General features: G+C 39.3%; 2 protein-coding genes across 3 annotated transcripts; both read right to left on the reverse strand.

Annotated features, from left to right (window-relative positions):
* Positions 1-1,918: 1,918 nt before the first annotated feature.
* LOC146465886 (uncharacterized) lies at positions 1,919-13,195 on the reverse strand. Of its 2 annotated transcripts, none has more exons than XM_085128041.1 (3): positions 12,948-13,195; positions 8,860-9,162; positions 1,919-7,337 (listed from the first exon to the last, which is right to left on the reverse strand). In XM_085128041.1, exons 2-3 carry the CDS (start codon positions 9,048-9,050, stop codon positions 2,795-2,797), a joined length of 4,734 nt encoding a protein of 1,577 aa, XP_084984167.1. In that variant the 5' UTR covers positions 9,051-9,162; positions 12,948-13,195; the 3' UTR covers positions 1,919-2,794. The 2 variants fall into 2 exon arrangements, with proteins under 2 accessions (XP_084984167.1, XP_084984166.1); XM_085128040.1 differs by lacking the exon at positions 12,948-13,195 and adding an exon at positions 12,418-12,550.
* Positions 13,196-15,397: 2,202 nt separating this feature from the next.
* On the reverse strand, positions 15,398-20,516 carry LOC146465887 (DDB1- and CUL4-associated factor 17-like). Its single transcript, XM_085128047.1, has 2 exons — positions 19,294-20,516; positions 15,398-16,776 (listed from the first exon to the last, which is right to left on the reverse strand). The coding sequence occupies exons 1-2, from the start codon at positions 20,406-20,408 to the stop codon at positions 16,353-16,355; spliced, it is 1,539 nt and encodes a 512-aa protein (XP_084984173.1). The 5' UTR covers positions 20,409-20,516; the 3' UTR covers positions 15,398-16,352.
* Between the last annotated feature and the right edge of the window lie 33 nt (positions 20,517-20,549).

Raw genomic sequence — 20,549 nt, forward strand, 5'->3', positions numbered from 1 at the left:
CCTCCATAAAACGTCCCATCAGGACATTTCACTTCCTAATCGTGCAATGACGCCAAAGTAATCTACCAAAGTGTTATGCACGTGCAGAGTTTTGGTAATTAAGCCTATTGCTTTTTTGACGTTCTCGTTGCCGTCCTGGTTGTTAAAGCTCCCTAGTTAGTGCCAGACGTAACTAATCGATGATCAATGACATCAATTAGTAATCGATGGGTAATCAACTGATAAGCCATTGATTACTGGCGATGATCAATGGGTAATCGATGACTAATCGATGAACAAAAATTTTGTGGCCTATCGATTACACACCGATGTCATCGATTATTCATTGATGCTACTGATTACTCATCGATTACCTATTGATTACCCATCGATTACCCATTGATAACACATATATTATTATGCTGCACACAATTTAGTATAACTGACTTTCCTGTTATGAATCTTTACGCGAGTGATTCACGACGATTAATAATAGCCATAGACAAAGAGGAGTTGTACACTCATGCATGGTTAAACGGGGAAAGTAACTGAATTCATAGGAACCCAAGACTCGTCTATGGTCTATTACAATTTAGTATAAATCTACTTGTGTTCTATCACGAATGCCGTTCTCTGATTGGCTACGCTACTCGCTATCTATTTCGCCGCGTTTTCGAAGTGTCTTCGATGAGGATATAGATAATTTACTTGTTTAGTTTTGAACGCCAAGTAGATTTATACTAAAACAATTACATAATTGGCTCTCGATTTCTATGCGTGATAGCTGATTCGGGCTGCCCCCTCATCAACTATCACGCGTTAGTATAAATCTACTAGTGTTCTATCACGAATGCCGTTCTCTGATTGGCTACGCTACTCGCTATCTATTCTGTGATAGATAGCGAGTAGCGATTTTCAACAAAATGGCGCCCGCTTCTTCGCGTTTTCGAAGTGTCTGCGATGAGGAAATAGATTATTTACTTGTTTAGTTTTGAACGACTAGTAGATTTATACTAAAACAATTAGATTATTCGCTCTCGATTTCTATGCGTGATAGTTGATTCGGGCTTCGCCCTCATCAACTATCACGCGATAGAAATCTCGAGCTCATAATCTAATTGTTAAATAGAAATCTCAAGCTCATAATCTAATTGTTAAGTATAGGCCATCTATGAGAAAAGCAAAACGACATGCTTCACTGATTTGATGGACAATAAAATTACCGAAAAGGAAATGTTCAGAAGGTTGAGTTGTCTGTGGGCCTCTTCATATGATCCCGGTTGACCGGGCTAGCCCGCTTACCGAGATCTCACCTCATTCCTATTTCTTCTGTAAAAAATTCGATGTGTTCATATGAGAAGGCGGGCCAACCCGGTTACCGAGATCTCGGTTTCAGCGACCGAGATCTCGGGAGTCCGGGACGAAAATTTTCTCATATGAACACGGTATCCCGGTTACCGGGATGAAGTCTATAACCAAACATTCGCGTCTTAGAACGGATAAATTTGATTATTACAACTCATTTCTGAGATGTTCTAGTTCAAAATAATTCCTTTTCGTAGTAGAGATAAAGATATAATAGTTTTGAGGTTTGTAGAACCGATAAAAATAAAAAATTCTTGCCGGGCTTGTTCGGTAAATGTCACGCTCGATTGACCGCGTCACCACTTTTCATCTCGGTAACCGGGATGAAATTTCCCATATGAACGGACTGCAAAATTCATCCCGCTTACCGAGCCATCCCGGTAACCGGGATCATATGAAGAGGCCCTGTCTCACTCTCCTGGCTATCAGAGTCTGGAAAATATACGCGTAAATTTTCGACAAATTTTCCTGCCGAGGTAAAAGTTTTTAGTGAATACAACTTGTGTATTCAAAAATGATTTCGGGGAACTCGTTTTCTTGAATTAATGCGAATAAACTGCAAAGTCTCAATAAGTACGGTTTATAAATTAACAATTTATTATGAATCAAGTATTTTGCACAAAGTGCACTAATAAACGGACACCGTATTGTACTTAATGCTACTAAATTACTTCATTGTTTTAATAGAAATACGACGGGAAAGAGCGTTCGAAAACTGAAAATAGCTACCTGACAGACCGCGAGAACAACAGATTTTTCTGTATAAGTTAACCATTTTATACGTAGTAGAAACACGGTTTGCTACAAAGGCACACTCTGATTTCTGTGTAAAATCGTTTAAGAGTATCTCAGGGGTGGCGTGATTCAGATAGAAGGCTTTTTTTTTTCGAGTCCGTCACGCGTTACAATGTTTTCTGATTCTCTTATTTGAAGGAGAAATCCCCAAAAATTCGACTATTGTGGAACATCCCGTTAACACGACCATTTCTCGGCCAGATAAAAAACAACTGGTATAGTTAGTTTCTTATCTGAAAAGCCTTGTTAATCCGACCAAGCGACGGTCGCGTTAACGGAGTTCCACTCCGTGAACAATACAATCCCCAGAGAACACCTCGACCAAATGTTTTTAACGAAAACATAGCGGAATCCCTGAATATTAAAGTTCGTTAAATCTCGAGTTTGTCTTGTATCAAGGTACCAAATGGTCGCTGCTCCATAAAATGTGGTCAGTCGAGACCCAGTAATTTACAGTAAAGTTATAAGTATTTAGCACAAACATCTGACAATCTAAATGTTCCTATTTTTCTTAGAAACCTAGACTGCGAGTTATCCGCCACGGTTCGTTTTTATTCCAAACGTTACTTAGTGAAGAGAATGCGACAGTAGTCTTCAAGAAACCTACAATTCTAAAAAAAAGGGGAATCTACGAGGCCTAAGATAACATTTGCTGTCATTTTTCATCGAAAAACTCGTGTGCGTGGACAGTCTTCTTGTGCACGCGAAGAGAGCTGGGCTGGGTGAAAGTTTTGTTGCACAAGTCACAGACAAATGGCCTCTCTCCCGTATGAGTCCTTATATGAGACTTGAGAGCACCGCGGTCTGCAAAGGCCGAAGGGCACGCCGGGCATGGATAAGGCTTTTCTCCAGTGTGACACCTGACGTGACGTTTCAATCCGCTGGAATGCGTGAACTTCTTGAAGCAGTGATTACACGAGTATGGCCGCTGACCGGTATGGATGCGCACGTGAACGTGAAGGCTGCTATAAGAACTAAAGTTTTTCTCACAGTGTTTGCATTTGTATTTCTTTTTCTTTGTCTTTGGAAGACTTTCATCGGACGCTTCTTGATCCAGAGGAGTTTCTTTCTTGACACTTGCTACAGTTCCTGTGACCTGCCTGTGGTCAGAGCTTTCCTCGTCGCCATTTTCGGAAGCTTCAAGAGGACTGTTCGGCTCTTCCGTTCGATTCACACTCGAAGAGTCTTCGGTGCACGAGGTTTCCTCCGACGTGACCTCATCGGCCCGAGTATCCAGAGGAGAATTCTGCTCACGCATTCCCACACTGCCACTCTGCTTAAAACTGCACAATATTCTGGCTGTATCGTGCTCCTCCATGTCCGCCTGAACAGAAGCACCCATCGACTCTGCTTCAATCTTTGTTTCAGTCTCACTGCCGGGAGACTTGCTCATTGTCTCTGTGTCGTCACCTGTCTTAACTTCTTCCGGGGAGCTTTCAACGTTAAGCTCCTCGTCGCTTGCCCATCCTTTCTGCTCTTTGTGCGTCTTCATATGGGACCGCAAGTACCTCGTCTGTATAAAGCCCTTGCCACAAACGTCACACTTGTGCGGCCGATCTTCTGTGTGAGTCATCTTGTGGTAGTAATAAGAACTGTAATACGGAAAGCACCGGCCGCAGAGCTCGCATTTGTGCGGTTTAAACCCTGTGTGACTGCGTGTGTGTATTTCCAGCTTGCGGTGATTATCAAAGGTTTTGTGACACAAAGAGCAGCAGTACCGCCCATCCTTGTCGACCACCGCGTGCGAAGAGATGTGCTGCTCGAGTTTCTTGCCATCGCTAAAAGACTGGCCGCACACGAAGCAAAAATTCGCACCATCGTCGTCTTCGTTTTTCTCAAAGCTGGGTTTCATGCCGGTGATTCGACGCTCACGTTTTAAGCCCTGGTTGTTTGGCTCAAGAGACTCCTGGGGTTGATCGTCCTCGCACTGTTTTAATTCCCCCGGTAAGGGGTGTAGAAACTCCCTTCGGAGATCGGCAATTTCAAGTTCTCTTTGTCGGGATTTTGCCCTATTAACTTCAGTTTCTTTCACGACATTGGTGTTGAGTTCGCGCCGAATAACAGTCTCTCCTTCGTGTGGAAGCGATGCTCGACGGTCTAACCTTAAGCGCTTTCTCTGAAACGCCAACAGTTCGTCGCCACCTTCGTGAGACATCAAGTGTTCCAGAAACTCCGAGCGACTAGAGAAGTTCTTTTCACAGCGAAGACACTGAAGCTCCTGGGCTGAGCCGTGATAGCAGTCTAAGTGAATCTTGAGAAGTTTCTTATGACCGAAGAAAATCCCGCAGTGATGGCAGGTAAAATCCCGCGGGTGACGTCGCCTTGGCTGGTACCCTTCGTTGAGTTGACGGGAACGCCCTGGTGATGACGCCAAAGGACTTTCAGCGTTTTCAGATCTTTGAGGACTATCACCTAGAAGATTTTTAATTGCCGCCGATGATTCAGGTACCGCCAAGCGCTTGGGCTCAGCAAGCGGTCTCGGAAGAGTCCCAAGTTCAGGCGCACTTGCACGTCTTCTGAGGGACAGAGAATTGAGAAGGGCCTCTTTGGTGATGTTGTTTATACTCTCACGGGCAGATAATTCCTGAGGATCTCGAGGGATATCCCGCGGGCTGTCCCGCACTGGGCTTGGAAGGACTGCCCGGTCCAACTCAGGTGGCCAATTGGTAGAGAGGCTGGGGTATGGCAGTACCCTGGGGTACCTCAGAGCTGAATTCGCTGATGCTGTTCGGGTGACAGGTTGATGCGCTCTCAGAACAGCCGTGCCTGGCTGTCGAGTGAAGGCTGCCGACAGTCTCGGGTGTACCACAGGAATCAACGGAGGTGGTCTGCCGAGAGGTACACCATCCCGATCCCTCTTCGCTCTTCCCAGTAGTATGTGCTTAGCTAGTTCGTTAGCTCGATCACTTCTCTCGTATGTTGTAAATGCCGACATTCGATGCTTAACACCCTCCGAAGAAGATGTCACTCTCTCGGCAACGGAATCACTGTTCAACTTATTTCTAGTTGGCGAGAGTGTTTTTAACTCCTCCGGAACTCGTCTATGGCCGCTAACAAGCTCACGTTGAGGTTCGATTTTCTCGTGACGTTTCGGAAGAAAGATCCTCGTTCTCGCCTCTGGGCCTATCAAGAAGTTCGCCTTTCCTCTTCTGAGCCACTCCTCTGGGTCTTGAGACGAAACAGTTTCCTCTTTATGATGGCGAAAAGCACCAAGCGAAGGGAACCGCCGCTCAACGTAACTCCGTACGTCGTCAAAACGGCTTTTCAATTGTTCAGAGCTTGGCGCAGCTCTCACCTCGTCACTTCGCTTCTCCGTAACATTTCCATCAACCAAAGCATTGATATTTCTACTCTGTTCTCCTTCCCGAAAGAGTTGCCTTTCCGAGAACATTCGACGCTGGTTTTCTCCCGCTAACGGTGCACTCGATATTCTTCGGAGAGTTTTATGACCACTTCGTGTCTCCTTCGCATTCTCCGAAGTGGTTTCGTGGGACGTGACGTGAGTGACGAACTCCGAGCGCTTTCCGAACGATTTTCCGCAGTAGTAGCACTGCAACACTTCCAGTGAGCTATGGTAAGAGTTCATGTGAATCTTTAACAGATTCTTGTGATCGAACTGTAGCCCACACTCAGTGCACTGCGGCTTCTTGTGGCGACTTTCCATATGTGCTTTCATCTCTCGCGTATCTGGGAATCTTTTGTTACAAAGCGTACAAGGAACACCCAGACCAACTAATGGCTCCTCTCTATGAGCCGGAGGGCTAGTTCGCAGAACGCAGAACGTTTGATCACCAGAGGGCAGTCCCTCTAGACTGGCTCTTTTCTGCATATCAACACCATGGTTGACCTCATCTGCAAAGCTATCTCTTCGCCTCGCTTCCATCTTAATCCGCAAACTCGATTTTAACTTTTGGATCGCTCGACTTTCTGGACTCAGATTGTTTTGTGCCATGCTGACATCTCCCTTTTGGTGCGAAATCAGGTGATGGAGGTACTCCATTTTGGACACGAACTCCTCCTGGCATCGATTGCAACGTAGTATGGCGCGCTTTCCCGCCTTGTGGTTGGTTAACTCTAAGCCGCCATTCTCGTCTTCTGAGTGGGAAGATGCGGGTGACCCCGGATAGGATCCCGCGGACGATCCCTTGAAAGATCCCAAGGGCGAATGTGGGCTTTCTTTTGAATTGGCATCCCAACCGGACGAAAGTTCCTTAACAATAATGGAAACTTTCGTAGACTCTTGTGTGGCTTCCTCAGAATCCTCCGCTTTGCGCTTCAAACTTTCTCGCGGATTTTGGTGTACAGACGGAGGTGATACGCTACCAGTGGTGACAATAACAGAAGAACGCCGCTGCTGAATTTGGACAATATGGCGTTCAACAGCCAATGGGGATAAACTATGCTCCATCCCTTTCACGGCTCCTGCAATGGAGTCGCTTTCCATCTTCAACGCGGAAATTTCTGTTTCACCCGTTTCTCGAGGAGGTGAATCATAACACGTTTCTCTAACTTCACCGTTGCTTCCTTTATCAGCTTCACCGTCTCCCGTGTCGCCATCGGTGCTACCGTCATCTCTGGAATCGCTGCTGTCATGCGACATCGCTTCCTCGTCGTCATCGCCCTGATGATTATTACAAAACTCCCATTCACTAGACACAGAGCCATTCACCTGTCCAAGATGCTGTTCCAGCTCTAACGGGTGCATCTCCTCATCATTCTCACTGGCAGCATTTTCTTCCACTTTAGCAGGGCTTTTCACTTCACTCTCAGCATCTCCTTCCACTTTCCTTGCTGCCATCGCTTTCGCTTTTCTACCGCTCTGGCCACTGGGCGTGGTCGCACCCTGTTTTGCCCCCTTGCCCCCAATCTTGTGATAATGCTCCATGTGCAAGCGTAGTAGCTTATCATGGTCAAATTTCAGTCCGCAAGCAACGCAAACAGGCTCAGAATGATGCGCTTTGATGTGAAGTTTCAAAACGTTCGGATGCTCGAAGATGTCTTTACAACGAGGGCAGCGCATCTTCACATTGTGATGAACTCGCATGTGGATGTGAAGCAGATTCGCGTGTTCGAATTCCTCGTGGCACGTGCCACATTTCAGCACGTGGCGCGTGGCGTTCTCGTGTTGTTTCACCTCGTGTATTTTAAGCGCACGTGACGATGCAAAGCTCTTGCTGCAGTGGGAACACATCCACATTCTGAGGAGAGAATGAAAAGGCAAAGTCAATGTAATGGAAACCAAACAGCACCTCTTCCCATTCTATTCTTTGTCTCTCCGTAACTGATCCTATCCTTCCACCAGTTTTGTCACTAACGCTGCGCGGCACAACATTCATTGATCTATACTAAAGACTGGACAATCTAGAAAGTATGCAGGCAGAATAGATCAATGTCTTTTGCGATCGTTCGCGATCATTTGCGTCTGCATGGAAACAGCTCTTTGCGATCATTTGGGATGAAGCAAACGAACGATTTCAGCGATCCTACGATCGTCTGAAGGTACTTTTGCAACCAGTCTATACCACAGGAAATCCCAAAGAGAGAGTAGAGGGGGCAGTGTGGGGGAAGGATGGATAGAGTAATTTGCAAATTATTATTAATAATAATAATAATAATAATAATAATAATAATAATAATAATAATAATAATAATAATAATAATAATAATAGTTCATTTATATAGCGCACACATCCATTATTTGCCCGAGGTGCTTTACAAAAAAGTAACCCTAAAAATAACTAGCAAAATACCTAAAAAAAACCTAGAATCTAAAATTTAAAAATATGATAAAGAGTTACTCTCAATAAACTTAGTAAAAAGGAAAGTCTGCAGTTTTTTCTTAAATAATAAAAGTGTGAAGTATAAATAATAATGAATTTGTTCAAATGCTTCTTACAAAATTAACTTTAGCTAAACTAAGGGTGAGTCTACTTAAGATCTCCCCCTCATCTTGTCAACCAAAAAATGAACGAGAAGGCATACTGTACCACACATGAATGTACCACAACACCAAGGACATAGAAGACATAGACATAGAGGACATATGGTTCCAAAGGAGTATTCCCCTTTGTGTTTTAGCTGTTTTCCATTTTGTACTCCAGGGTTTAATAATTCTTCCTGATGACATCATGTACTGTTATGAATCATTCACTGTCCCCGCCCCCCACTCCACAAAATCTAAACCAAGGACTGCTCAAAAAGGGAAAAGCTCTCCAAAAGGGGCAGTTTTAAATGGATGTCATGAGAAGACTAATCTTAGTAACAAAATGATTTTTTTTCTAAATAAGACCCCCGGAAGCATTACGGGTGAATTTGTATAGATATAAAAGACTGGGAATTACAAATGAAGTTTAAGAGTCTGGTCCTACAAGTGTACTTTGAGTAACTTCAAGTTATAATATGACAGTTTTCAACCAACTTCAAATCTTCCACAAATTATTTCATTTTTCTTTAAAATAATATAGCATTCCTCCCACGACACCATTATTTATGAACACAACAAAATATTCAATGGATCTGAAAAGTCTACAGGGCCCTAGATTAAAAACCTATGATTAAATTAAGACGTGGAGATGTGAAGTGCATGAAATATTCAAGAGTTGATGAGGAAAAAATGGTGCACCTTACATAACACAACCTATCAATAGATCCCGTGCCCACAAAATTATCATTGACATGTGACTGAGCAATGTTTATACAACAATGAATTCTTTTGCTCACCTACAACATTCAGTAAAATTATGCACTTTCATGCCATCATTATAGTTCTCTTTCTGTTTCTTCTTGTCAAAAATATCAACATCGTTATCCACCGTTATCTCTATGTCACTGGAATGTTCTGAGCCATTACAAGGCATGGGTAAATTGTCGTCAGCCTTCTCCGCAGCCCTGTCTACTGTAGTTTCCAGCATAGCTTGATATGTTTCAGTTTATAGTTCGGTTGGCTTGAACTCTCTGTTTGAATGCTCCAATCTCACAACCTTGGAAGAGCTATACGGTTTTACGTTCATATGAGGTCTTCTTCTGCAATATCAAGATGAAACATTTAATATTATATGTATTTTCCCATGACTATACCATGCAAATTCTTGCTAATTAAAACTCTGTGTTTTAGCATACATAGACTGGCATCTGAAATGCAATACTACAAAAAAGACTTAAGGTAACTTGAACTAAGTAACTTAACAACCACATACAGTTTTACATACATGTGTCCAAAGCATACTAACTTTAACTAACAACAGAGATTGGTTTAAAAATAGACCTCGACATGTGATACAATATATATTTTCCAACATAACCGTCACATGTACATGTATTACAGCTGTCAAGCTTTGACAACATAAACTAATAGTAATTTTCAAAGTTGACTGAAAAAATTACATTTATTTACAGTTTGCAGTATTCAAGCAACTTAGATTTTAAAAATGCTGTAATTTGAGACTACAAATATTTTTTTGCATCAGAGATTAATTCAAATACATCATTTATCAGAAATAGCCATCACGCTACAGAAATAAAGATGGTCCATGGAATAAACAAAACATTTTTATGAACTGCCAAAACACGTTTTGTTCACTGAATGGAATAGATTTTTTAAAAAAATAACAAAGCCATTCTTATTATTGCAAACGAAACTGGCAATTTAATTAATAAAAATTCATTTGCCAGTCAACTTTTAAACCTGATAGTGGCTTTACGTGATTTGATGTTAGGCTGATATAGCTATATAGGACAGTTATATTTAATACATTGTAATTAACTCTAATAAATGAGTGTACAGAAGTACAGCAGACAAAGAGGTCAATGAAAAAATAGAAAGCCGACAAACACGTGAAGGACTAAGCAGTCTGGTAATTAATTTGATACTCAGGTGATAGCCATCACCGATGGTGCGGATCACGAGATTTTATTTTTTTTGAAAACTTTGGCCATCTAATTATTATGGAAATAAAACTGGTTCCTAAAACCTCTTTCAGTATTGTACTATATACTGCCTTTTGATTACTGGCACTCTCAAAAGGCATCTTAGGGTATCAAAAATAAAATGACTTCTGATTTTGCTACTCCAATTAAGGTGTAAATTTTATTCACCAATTTTTTAGATGGTCAAAGTGATAATAATACCACAATAACAACAAATGTATGTCTTATCTTGCCCAGGGTCATAGCTATAGTGTTTTTCAGAGTCAAGATATTTTAATCACTAATCAAAGCTTTCAAGATCTGCTTATAAAGGCATTACCTGCATAAGCTTTCAAAATAATTTGCAGTAATAGTATGGGCATTAAAACCTGGTGTAGCAAAGAATAACAGCAAACTGGCCAGACCCCATTGCTGCCCAGAGAGGCATGGAGCAGTGTCAAGTTTAAGCAGTAAATAACCAATAGTACATCAGGCAAGGAATTGAAAACAACGGCTGGCTGATGATATGCATTGAAAAGGATTAAAAAAAATGTAACAGGCTGACATTATTGACTGACGGGTAGAATGTGTGATGTAAGTCACAAAGCATCACTACCCCAGTAGATGTATAAATGTCTGCAACTTTTTTTCGTTTACAAGGTGATGAATTAGGTCTGACTCAGTGATAATATTATTCACAAATATTGTCCATGTGGGATAAAAAAAAAAATTGATCTGGCCAATTTAAATACCTCCCTGGCACAGAATTAGAATAAATTACATGGCAAAATGAGAGGGTGACGGCAAATGTTTTAAAAATACTCTTTTTCATGCAAATTTTAATAATTCATTTTAGGAAGTTTAAGAGGTGTTTTTAGGGAATCAAAATAAATCTACTTATAGTTGCAAACTACCAATTAGCTGTATTACTTAAGTAAAAAATTCTTAAGTAACTATAACGAGAAAGTGACTTCAACAATCCTAGTATCTGCTGCAAAGATTTTACTGGTAACCATGCCAACCTGACTAATGATCAAACAGAAAAGCAGATATCATTCTACCTTTTTTAGAGAATATTGTGTTTGACTACTGGAAGAAATGTCCATGGTATCTTCTCAACAAAGGGCAAGCAATAATTACCCCTCAAACGATATGTTTTTATCAGAAAACAATTCAACAAAAGGAACACTTCCAGGTGTATGAAGTTTACTGATTGTTAAATTTGAACCGTGATATGTGTATACGCTAGCATTTCTGAGAACTCTTGAAATCGAATCAACACTATCAAATGTCTAAAATTAGTAAATTTCGCGAGATGTTGAATAATTTTAAAGTTTAGGACCACGTCAAAGGAGTTATAATCCCTGGTGTTGTAACCAGTATTAATCGCTGTACTCAACATCGTCCTAATCCTTTTTTGTAATAATTATGTTACGTGATATTCCTAGACAAAGTGCAAATTGAATAAAATATTGAAACAAGTGTAGAATTAAAATTTACCAACTGAAGGCAAACTTCTGAAGTGCAAAAATGGCTAGCAACACTTAATTTAAGTTGTAAATTAACAACGAAGACAAAAAGATTTATTTAGCTGTAGACAGAAAGTCGAGATGTATACGTAATCATCACGATTACATTTAATTGCCAAGGCACGAGTCTATGTGCAATGACAAAAGTTGCGTCAACCGTGTTCAAAACCCGTCGTATTCAACCTTACTATAAATTCAACTAAGCATTATAAAGTAATTTCAGCAAGTCTTTGATTCCAGTTCAACAAAAACGATTTCGTTAATCCATATTCTACGCGTAACAAATAACAAAATCAAGCGCTGGAAAGGTACGGTACGACAAGCGCGTGTCTAAAATTATGTCGGAAATATTTCAAAGGGAAAGACCGCTTCCCTCAAAGAAGTATTATGGCAAGCGCTCTACAAAAAGGACAATTTTTAACTAACAAGAGCCGTTCATACACAACCTCACTTTCACTGTAGCCGAAAAAATGGTATTCCTTTCAAGTACCTGCGTATCAACTGTATGGAATAAGGACAATAAGCTTAAAGTTTAAATTGTGAAGCAAGAATAAACCTTTTCAAGCTGGAGCGTATATACACGAGCCGACGCATAAGTAGCGCAAGATTTTAAACCACTTTTCAGTTGGGGAAGAAAATCCTTAAGACGCTGGCATGGAGACGAACCGTAGGAAAATAACTCACAGTTTCGGTCGTAAGAAAAGTTGTAGGCAAAATATCATGTAAGAGTTTTTGTACCGGAGGTCAACGATCTAACGAGGGAAATGACATCATTTCGACATCGTTGATATATACACATATAAAAATGGAACGTCGAATGAGAGAAAGAATAAACTCATCTTACCTTTGAGAAATCTCCCCTTGGGTGTCATAATTCGCATCAAAGCTTTTGAAAGTAAACACTTTTACAGCGGTTAATAATTCGAATGCAGACAGAGCACCGAAATCCACAGTCTTGTCCGCGCCACCAACAAAACCTATTGAATTACGAAAACTGTGACTTCATCATATGTAAATGAGGCCGTGATGTGGAATCTAGGCGTCAAAATTATTTTAGTGGTTGAATTTATAGTCATCGTAACGGAAGTGAACTCTGTTACAAACAGTAAGCCGGACAAAAAGAACGGTTAACAATTTAGAGAGTTTAGTGTCACATAAAATGATTAATTTGACGGAGTTTCTAAGTTATAATTTTTCAATAGTCACGAAAGCACGTTCAACCGGCTCTGCTTTGGATTTGCATACCGGAAGAAAAACTGAAGCTCGTGACCGCCGATTCCAGACGGATCTAGGCTTGATAAATAAATTTGCGAATTGATTAAATTGGTTACACTTCTTAAATAATACATTTTTAAGATCTGAAAGAGTTCTCACCTCAAACACGTAAATCGTCCAAAATCCTGCAGAGACGCGTCGAAAGTGAAGATAAACTTTAACTAATTAATTTGAGTCGATGTATGTACCTGCACCATTTCCGACGTTAACGAAGGCGTCATGTCAAAGTTTTGACCCGTGGAATCTTTCACTCCTTACTTAGATAGAAACATCATAGCTGAAAACAAGTTCCAAGCTTCAGTTCTAAGTGACGAAATCTTCGCTTGCTCCTCAAAAGATATGTTGCGAAATATATTCCGTTGCGAACTGTGTAAACAATCATCTGAATCGAGAACCGATATGGAAAGTTCTAGCAAACCGGAAGTGCAAATGAGCACGACAACACTTACTAGGAGAGCTTTAAAAAATTGATGCTTTATATGAAAAATGGATTTGTTCAGTAATAATTAAACATAAAATGTACTGACCAAATTTAATTAAAAAATAGACAAGAAATATATAATTTTTTCTTGCCACGAGCCACAACAATTGCCTTACACAACGGGAACTGTTTATAAAATAGGTGGTGGGTGGTATGTGGGTGTTAGTGTGTTACACCCAAAGATTTATTTCATATCCTCTCAAATGCAGAAAAATATTGCGTTTAGACAATGAAAAGGAACATCTATTTGTAGGAAGTGCATTCAAAGCATAAAATGATCAATTGGCAAATCAGACAGCTATTTTTGGAACATTACAAAAGCTAAGGGGGGCATCTATTTTCAATTTTAAAATACATAACTCAATTCTCAAGGGATCTTCCTTGCTATGCAGGTGTTGTCTCTAATCTATTTTAAAACAAATCTGTTTGGCAATTCAGGGCGATTCTTCAAGCATTTCCCGGGCCCGACCCAGTTTGAAGCAAAACAAAACACCAAATTGTAATAAATTAATGGATACCCCTATAAACCTCAATCTAACAGACGATCAGATAGTACTTGTCAAGAATATTTGCCCTAGCATTTTATTTTACCTAGTTTAGACACATTTTTTTATTTTATTTTATGGTGCCCTGAATTACTGATTTACATACATACTTTTTTGATACTCCCTTCAACAGAGCTTTTCCGCAGCCACAACGTTAACTGTTACATAAGAAAACTTATTAAGAAAAGAAAACTTATTTACAGTAATTTAATAAAATTCAAAATATGTTCAAATTGTTGATTTGTTTATTGTTATTTCAGTCTGAGCCTTATAATTACATTTTATTTATATTTCCATTCAACTGAGGTTTAAAAATAGAAAGAAGAGACCATTACAAAAGGTTTTGACTGAATCCTCTGTGTTGTGTACGGAACAGAAATGGGGATTTCTGTTCCAACCTTTCACCTGCTCAGAAAGTACAGTTTTGATATTAAGTTACTAGGTTGCTATATACTGAACTTGAGAACTGGGAAAATATCATTCAATAGAAAACATTAGATCTAAACTACAATAATCAGGAAACCTCCCTAAGGCAGAAAAAAAAAACCTCCCAGTGATGGGTAATATTACCTTTGGAGGACCTCTACAGTACTTTTATCTTCCTTCCTCTACTAAAAGCCCATCCTTGTCAAAACACGAGAATCATAAGCATCTGGAAATGAGTCTTCATTTTCAGCCACCTTCTCAGGTTACTCTAGGGAGTGGCCAGAGGAGACAGCCAAAAGTGAAGCTTCATGCTTTATGCATGCTAAAGTGAAACGCCTCTTTGGACACAAATACATTTGGCATAATACAAGAGACATCTGGGTTCAATGCAATTCTTTACTCAATATTTTTGTTCTGCATGTCTTGAATAATACTGATTTCCATTTTGTCAAAGATTTCACCAGCTTCTTGATCTTTGGGCAGCTTCACATCTTTAATTTGTCACAAACACCTTTTGAAGGTTGATGACTTGGCTTGAGGAGAATCGCTTTTTCTGATTTCAATTTTTGTGTCTGTCAACAAATTTTTTTTATTCTTTGTCGAATGTGAAAAGCCGTAAGGCCTGGTTCACACTAGCGACAGAGGCAGAATCGGAATAGGAGTTGGAATCAGAAGAAGCTTCTAACTTAGTGTGAATCTGTATGATGGAAGCAGAAATGGAAGCCGAGCCTTGCTTTCGTTCAAAATGGCAAAATGGTGTATAGGGACTGGGAATGAGCTATGTGATTGTTTGGTTCTTCTGCTTGCGCTTCCGGTCAACCAGTTCACACTTGACTGCAAGCTACAAAAACAGAAGCAGAATCAGAAGGAAAAAAAAAACGTTTTGATCCTTGCAATTCCAATTCCGTTGAGCTTATGATTGCAATTCCGTCTGTTTTTTTAATCACACTGGAATGGAAGGTTCCTTACACTTCTGATTCCGTTGCCAGTGTGAAAAACAGTTGCCTTCAGTTTAATTTTTGTCAAGGAGTGTTGTAGAGCCTCATTATGGAGAGGCTTAACAAAAAGTATTATTTTGTCATGAATGTTTACATATGTTGTGGTTTAATTTTTTTATTGGTTTAAAATTTTTCAATTTAACTATAAAACATTGCAATTAAATTGAAAAGATTAAAACCATCTTGTTTAAAAGTTTAAAATATTTCAAACCAGTTTAATTTTTATTTGCCTTTGTGCACTATTCATTACCATAATCTAAGAAAAAGGGAAATAAAAATCAAACTGGTTTGAAAATTAAGGAAAAACAAAACAAAACATATACATCAGTGACTGGAACAATAATTGACACCTTGGCCTGTGTGGGTGGACGGTCATTGCCAGAGGGTTTTTTATTTTCTGTTATCTCAGATATTTCATTTTGATAGTCTGGAAAAAGACAAAATAAAAACCAAACTATCAAACTGGTAGGTAACATTTAAAATAAAAGAAAAAAACAAAACTACAACATATATGTGTATGTGCCTTTTGAGTGTACACTTGATTGCAAAAAGGTTGACATCCTTAAAGGAATAAACCATGAAAGATGAGACCCAATGGCTTTATGGATATAAGTGTACTAAATTTATTTGCATAATATTCTATTCTTGTGTGACGGTTGATAACCAAAATTAGTTGCATGTGGTGAGTGATGGAAACTGTCAATTTGGCCAACAAAGGCCAATTTGAGTGATGTGCAATTTGCGATTTGCTTAAGTTTAAATCAGTCAATGAACTTAAGCAATATTTGGTTGAAAATTATTTGGAAGAATTAAGTCAGCACTGCATTTTTTATTGTAAAGAATGAAAACGGTAAATTATTGATCATGGAAATGAGGTTATTGCTTAAACACTACCCACGAACTTGTTGGGTCTCATCGTTTATGGTTTATGCTTTTTAGGTGTCAATGTTTTTGCAATCGAGTGTATACAATGTACCGGTAATTTGTATGTTTTGCATGTCTTGATAGTGGTACATTTTTTGCAAATCGCTAGACATTATTATTTTACTGACAATTATGGAGTAAGTCGGTAGATGGTGCAGGAAAATTTCCTGCTGCAATCCTTCATGATATGAACAATAGTGTCTTTCTCCATCATTATGGAGTGATCTGCATTTTGGTTCCAATTTTTGATAGTAGTTTCATGTATTAGAGATCCTGTCTGATTGTCAAACAGTCCAATAATGCCACAGGGTGTGTCCTCAGAGTCACTCGACTGGAGAACTACCAACAGATCTAGTTCGTCCTCATAGTCGACATCTAACACAGTTTCAAAGCCAGGGTTGAATACTTGATCACTTCTGGTTTTGATTTCTCGTCCTGAAGAAGTAAACCTGATTCTCTGAGTGCAGCTTTCTTCCTTTCGCAGATTTAACGAGAAACAGTTTTTCAGTTCAAATGCTGACAACTTTGTTTCTACTGGGCACAGCTTCAAACATCTAGAACAAAGATAAAAAGTTTGATGATTAAGGTTTTTGACATACATAAACAATTTGATGTAATTTTGATATATCGATACTGTGAACTCCAACCAACAAGATAGGCAATCAAACAACAATGAATAGCCAAAACTCACAAAAGAGAATTTTCATTAGTCTTTTAAAATGAAAAATCAATAACGAACATTCTCTTGGCTGTTTAAAACAATGCTTTAACCAAAAAGACATCCAGGCACCCTATCAGTATGGATCCCAACTTTTTGAAAAAAGTCAGCGAAATTTCATCTTGTCATTTAAATATTTTATGGGTGACATGACTCTTGGAAAAAATTAAGATCCTAGTTCTCAATATTTCTCATAGTAACAAGATGGGAGAATTGTTTAAAAGGGAAAACATTTTATTCAAATTTATTAATCATTTACTCTTTGGTCACAACAACCTTTACGTTGTGTTGCTATGGCTCAGTGGATCCTGTATGATATTTTGGATAATTAAACAAAAAGAATGGAAAATCTAAAGGATACTTTTTACTCGGGCTTCCAAAGGAAAGCCCGAGGTTTAAAATGGGCAAGAGTTTATTCTCCAGTCGCAAATTACCCTCTGACGTCTTCTGCGCGTGCGCAAGGTTAAAAGAGGTCAGCGGAGCACATGATCTGTTTACAAAGCTTCAGTGAAGTGAAGCCATCTGTCTTCAGTGGAACGTCAGGGATTGCAGGCTTGAATATACGCTAAATCCATTGTAGACCCACACTAAACATGACGAGTGTCTATTCATTTTATTGAGTTTATCTTACTTTGTTTTTATCATGATCTCTACAATTATTGTAATCGCTTATGTAGTAGCAGGTAGTAGGCAAGCGCTTGATGTTGTATGTAGATGGCTATGCAGAGACCATTGTTATTTCGAAATTTGATAATTGTGGTATCTTAGACAAAGCTATTTAGTTAACCGGAATTCTATACAACGATTCAATTGTGACAACAAAGGCGGGAAACTGACATGAGATCTCGCTATGCGAAGTATGTTTACTGTAATTACTCTCATGTGAGGATATGCAGACAGCGCAAAGAAGAAGCAAAAAGCTTAGGGACATTGTCTATGATATCTTCGTTCAAATACACCCAAATCCTCTAGATTGCATGCTTAAAAAAAGGCACAACAACATCGAAAGAAAACCGTTTGTTTAACAGTGTTATTGTCTGTGTTGTTAGGCAAATGGGGACACTAATGTGACATGCCAAGTTCATTTCCATACGGCGAAGCCCGAGTACACGCAGTTATGCGTCTAGTTCATCAATGGTAACCAAGCAATCATGGCCAAATTCCCTTTCCTGCCCAAGGAAAATGCCAAATTGCTAACTGTGAAATGGGAGACCACATGTGATATACCATTTAAAAGGTATTTTCTGGGGTGTGCTATAAATCACACCAACAGAGATGGAGGAGGTCACATATTAGAGTGAGAAAAGTCCAAAACGAAAGAAGAAAAACATTTTAAATTTTCCTGTCCAATGTACATATTGGATATTCCCATAAACTGTAGCTTAAACAGCTCTCAGTGCACAGCTTGTTGTAAGATATCAACTGTACCCTTAACATGCAAAGGAAAAAAATTCCAAAAGTTTGAGGGGTGGTAAATCAAGTCTCATATAGGAGGGGGGCACGATTTCATGCCTACAAATTGTAGATCTTTCCAAGATCTTTTGGTTGTGCAAATTTCACAGAAATTGACCAAATACTGAGTTCAAAGTCAAGTCTTGTGCAATATGGCACTCTTGGGCGGGAAAGGGTATAAGCAGCTACATGTATTCTAGGGCATGGATAATAAATAACTATTATATTAATGTGTTTATGGCTCCAGATGGTGAAGATGGAAATCCATACCAACTTGAAAAGGCCATGCTGACACTTAATTCAAGTTCTTCTCTTCTGTCTTAATTAAAACTGACAGTAAGTTACTATAGGTTAGTCTTTCTTTGATTATTGACTTGAGTTGATCTTTAGTTGTTTGTTATCTAATTTAAGGTGTGAGCAAGTATTTATAGTAAATATACATTTTCGAACAAAAAAACAGGATGATTCCCATGACTGAAAGCTGCCATTGAATCAATGAAGTACACTTGAGGTGTCAAGGTGAATTCCTAGAAGCTTTCATTCAATTTTGATTGGAAGTTGATAATGAAAGTACTGTATGGTTATCAATAAAAGACGACCATAACAATTTTCTACTTCACACAATGGCCCTGGCATGTGTTTCTCAAACTCCCAAAAAGATTTCGGACCCAAAAAACTATTTTACCTGCACAAAATTCATTACCAAAAATTCAATTTTTGATTATTTTAAAAGCAAAAACATTTTAAGTTTTCCGAGATTAAAAAACACATTGAGTTAGTTTGTACGAAAAAGAAATGGCAATCTGTAGAAAAGGAATAAGCGAATTTCTTTTGACTTTTCAGGCCAGAAAGCTCTTTAGGAGTTTGAGAAATGCATGCCTGATCTATTTTGTGGTCTTACTTGATTGCATGGGGGCCAATATGAAGAATGCGCCCACTGTTATCAGCATGGAAATAAGCCTGGTCTGGTTCAACAGACAGTGCATCCATTTCCAAGATTCCATCCTTAACAGGTTTTGAGTCTTTTACTGAACGAACATGAAACACGCTGCTATGCGACTGTGGGCATACAATGTAATGCCATGGATACCCTCCAAATGAGATCACATGTTGGTTGCTGGTAATCTCAAACAGTACTACTGGTTTTGAAGTAAATGACACATTCACTGGTAGCCCATTTGGTTCTTCTCCAACAATGAATGGCGAAGAAAACCACGAAGGGATATCCCCCTGAAAGATTTTCCCTAACTTCACAGAAAAGCAATGCCTCTCTATTATCTCCCACAAACTGTAAAATCTGATCTTATTTGATTGATGCATTATAACCACAAATCCATTGCTCGCTGTAGCATCAACAGTGTCCTGACCAAACATGGATTTTTCAATAGGCATCAGCGCTTGGAACTCTAAAGGTGCCATCCAAAAAATCGCCAGAAACATTAAAGGCCTGCTAAGGGTGGAGAAGTGAATAGACTTGAGCACGATTCTTTGTAAATCCGATTCCCAAAGGACATGTTTGAATCTGTAGTGTTTTGACAAGTAGACACGCTGCAAGACGACTCCTGTGTTCAAATCATGGCGAGTCATCCATCCATCTTTTGTGACAGCAAGCAAACAGGGTTTGCAACCTTTTGATTCCGTGCAAGTTAGAAAAGAGTCTTGGTCCACCGGGCTCTCGAATACGAGCGCAGACTCGATCTTTTTGGAGTTATCACATGCTGAGAGCTGGTACAACAGCTCTGGTTTGCCCTCAAAACCATGACTCGTGTAACAAGTTCGGAATCTGTCGAAAAATAAGTGCTGGCTATCAAAACCCACGGGGTGTTTAGTATTTTTACACCACACTTCTCGGAATTTCGAGCCTTCCTTTTGAACCAGAGATCGAATAATTTTCAAATCTCTTCGAAGACTGGTGCCGCTGATCGACCTGCGAAGAACTTGATAACAAATGTTGCTCCTCTTCGCGTTTTCACGACGAAATGGAAGATTGTAATAGGCGTTAAATGTCGTATTCATCCTAAACTATAACAAAAGAGTCGGTCTTGGTCATTTAAAAACTGAAAAAGTCGTAAAACTATCATTTACAGATTCACTTTCAGCGCGCAAAATGTTTTAACGGTTTTGACTACAAAATTATATAACGTATTGCGTGTTTTG

Source organism: Pavona decussata, unplaced genomic scaffold, assembly GCF_977016875.1.
Source record: "Pavona decussata unplaced genomic scaffold, jaPavDecu1.1 SCAFFOLD_155, whole genome shotgun sequence".
Classification (NCBI taxonomy): domain Eukaryota; kingdom Metazoa; phylum Cnidaria; class Anthozoa; order Scleractinia; family Agariciidae; genus Pavona; species Pavona decussata.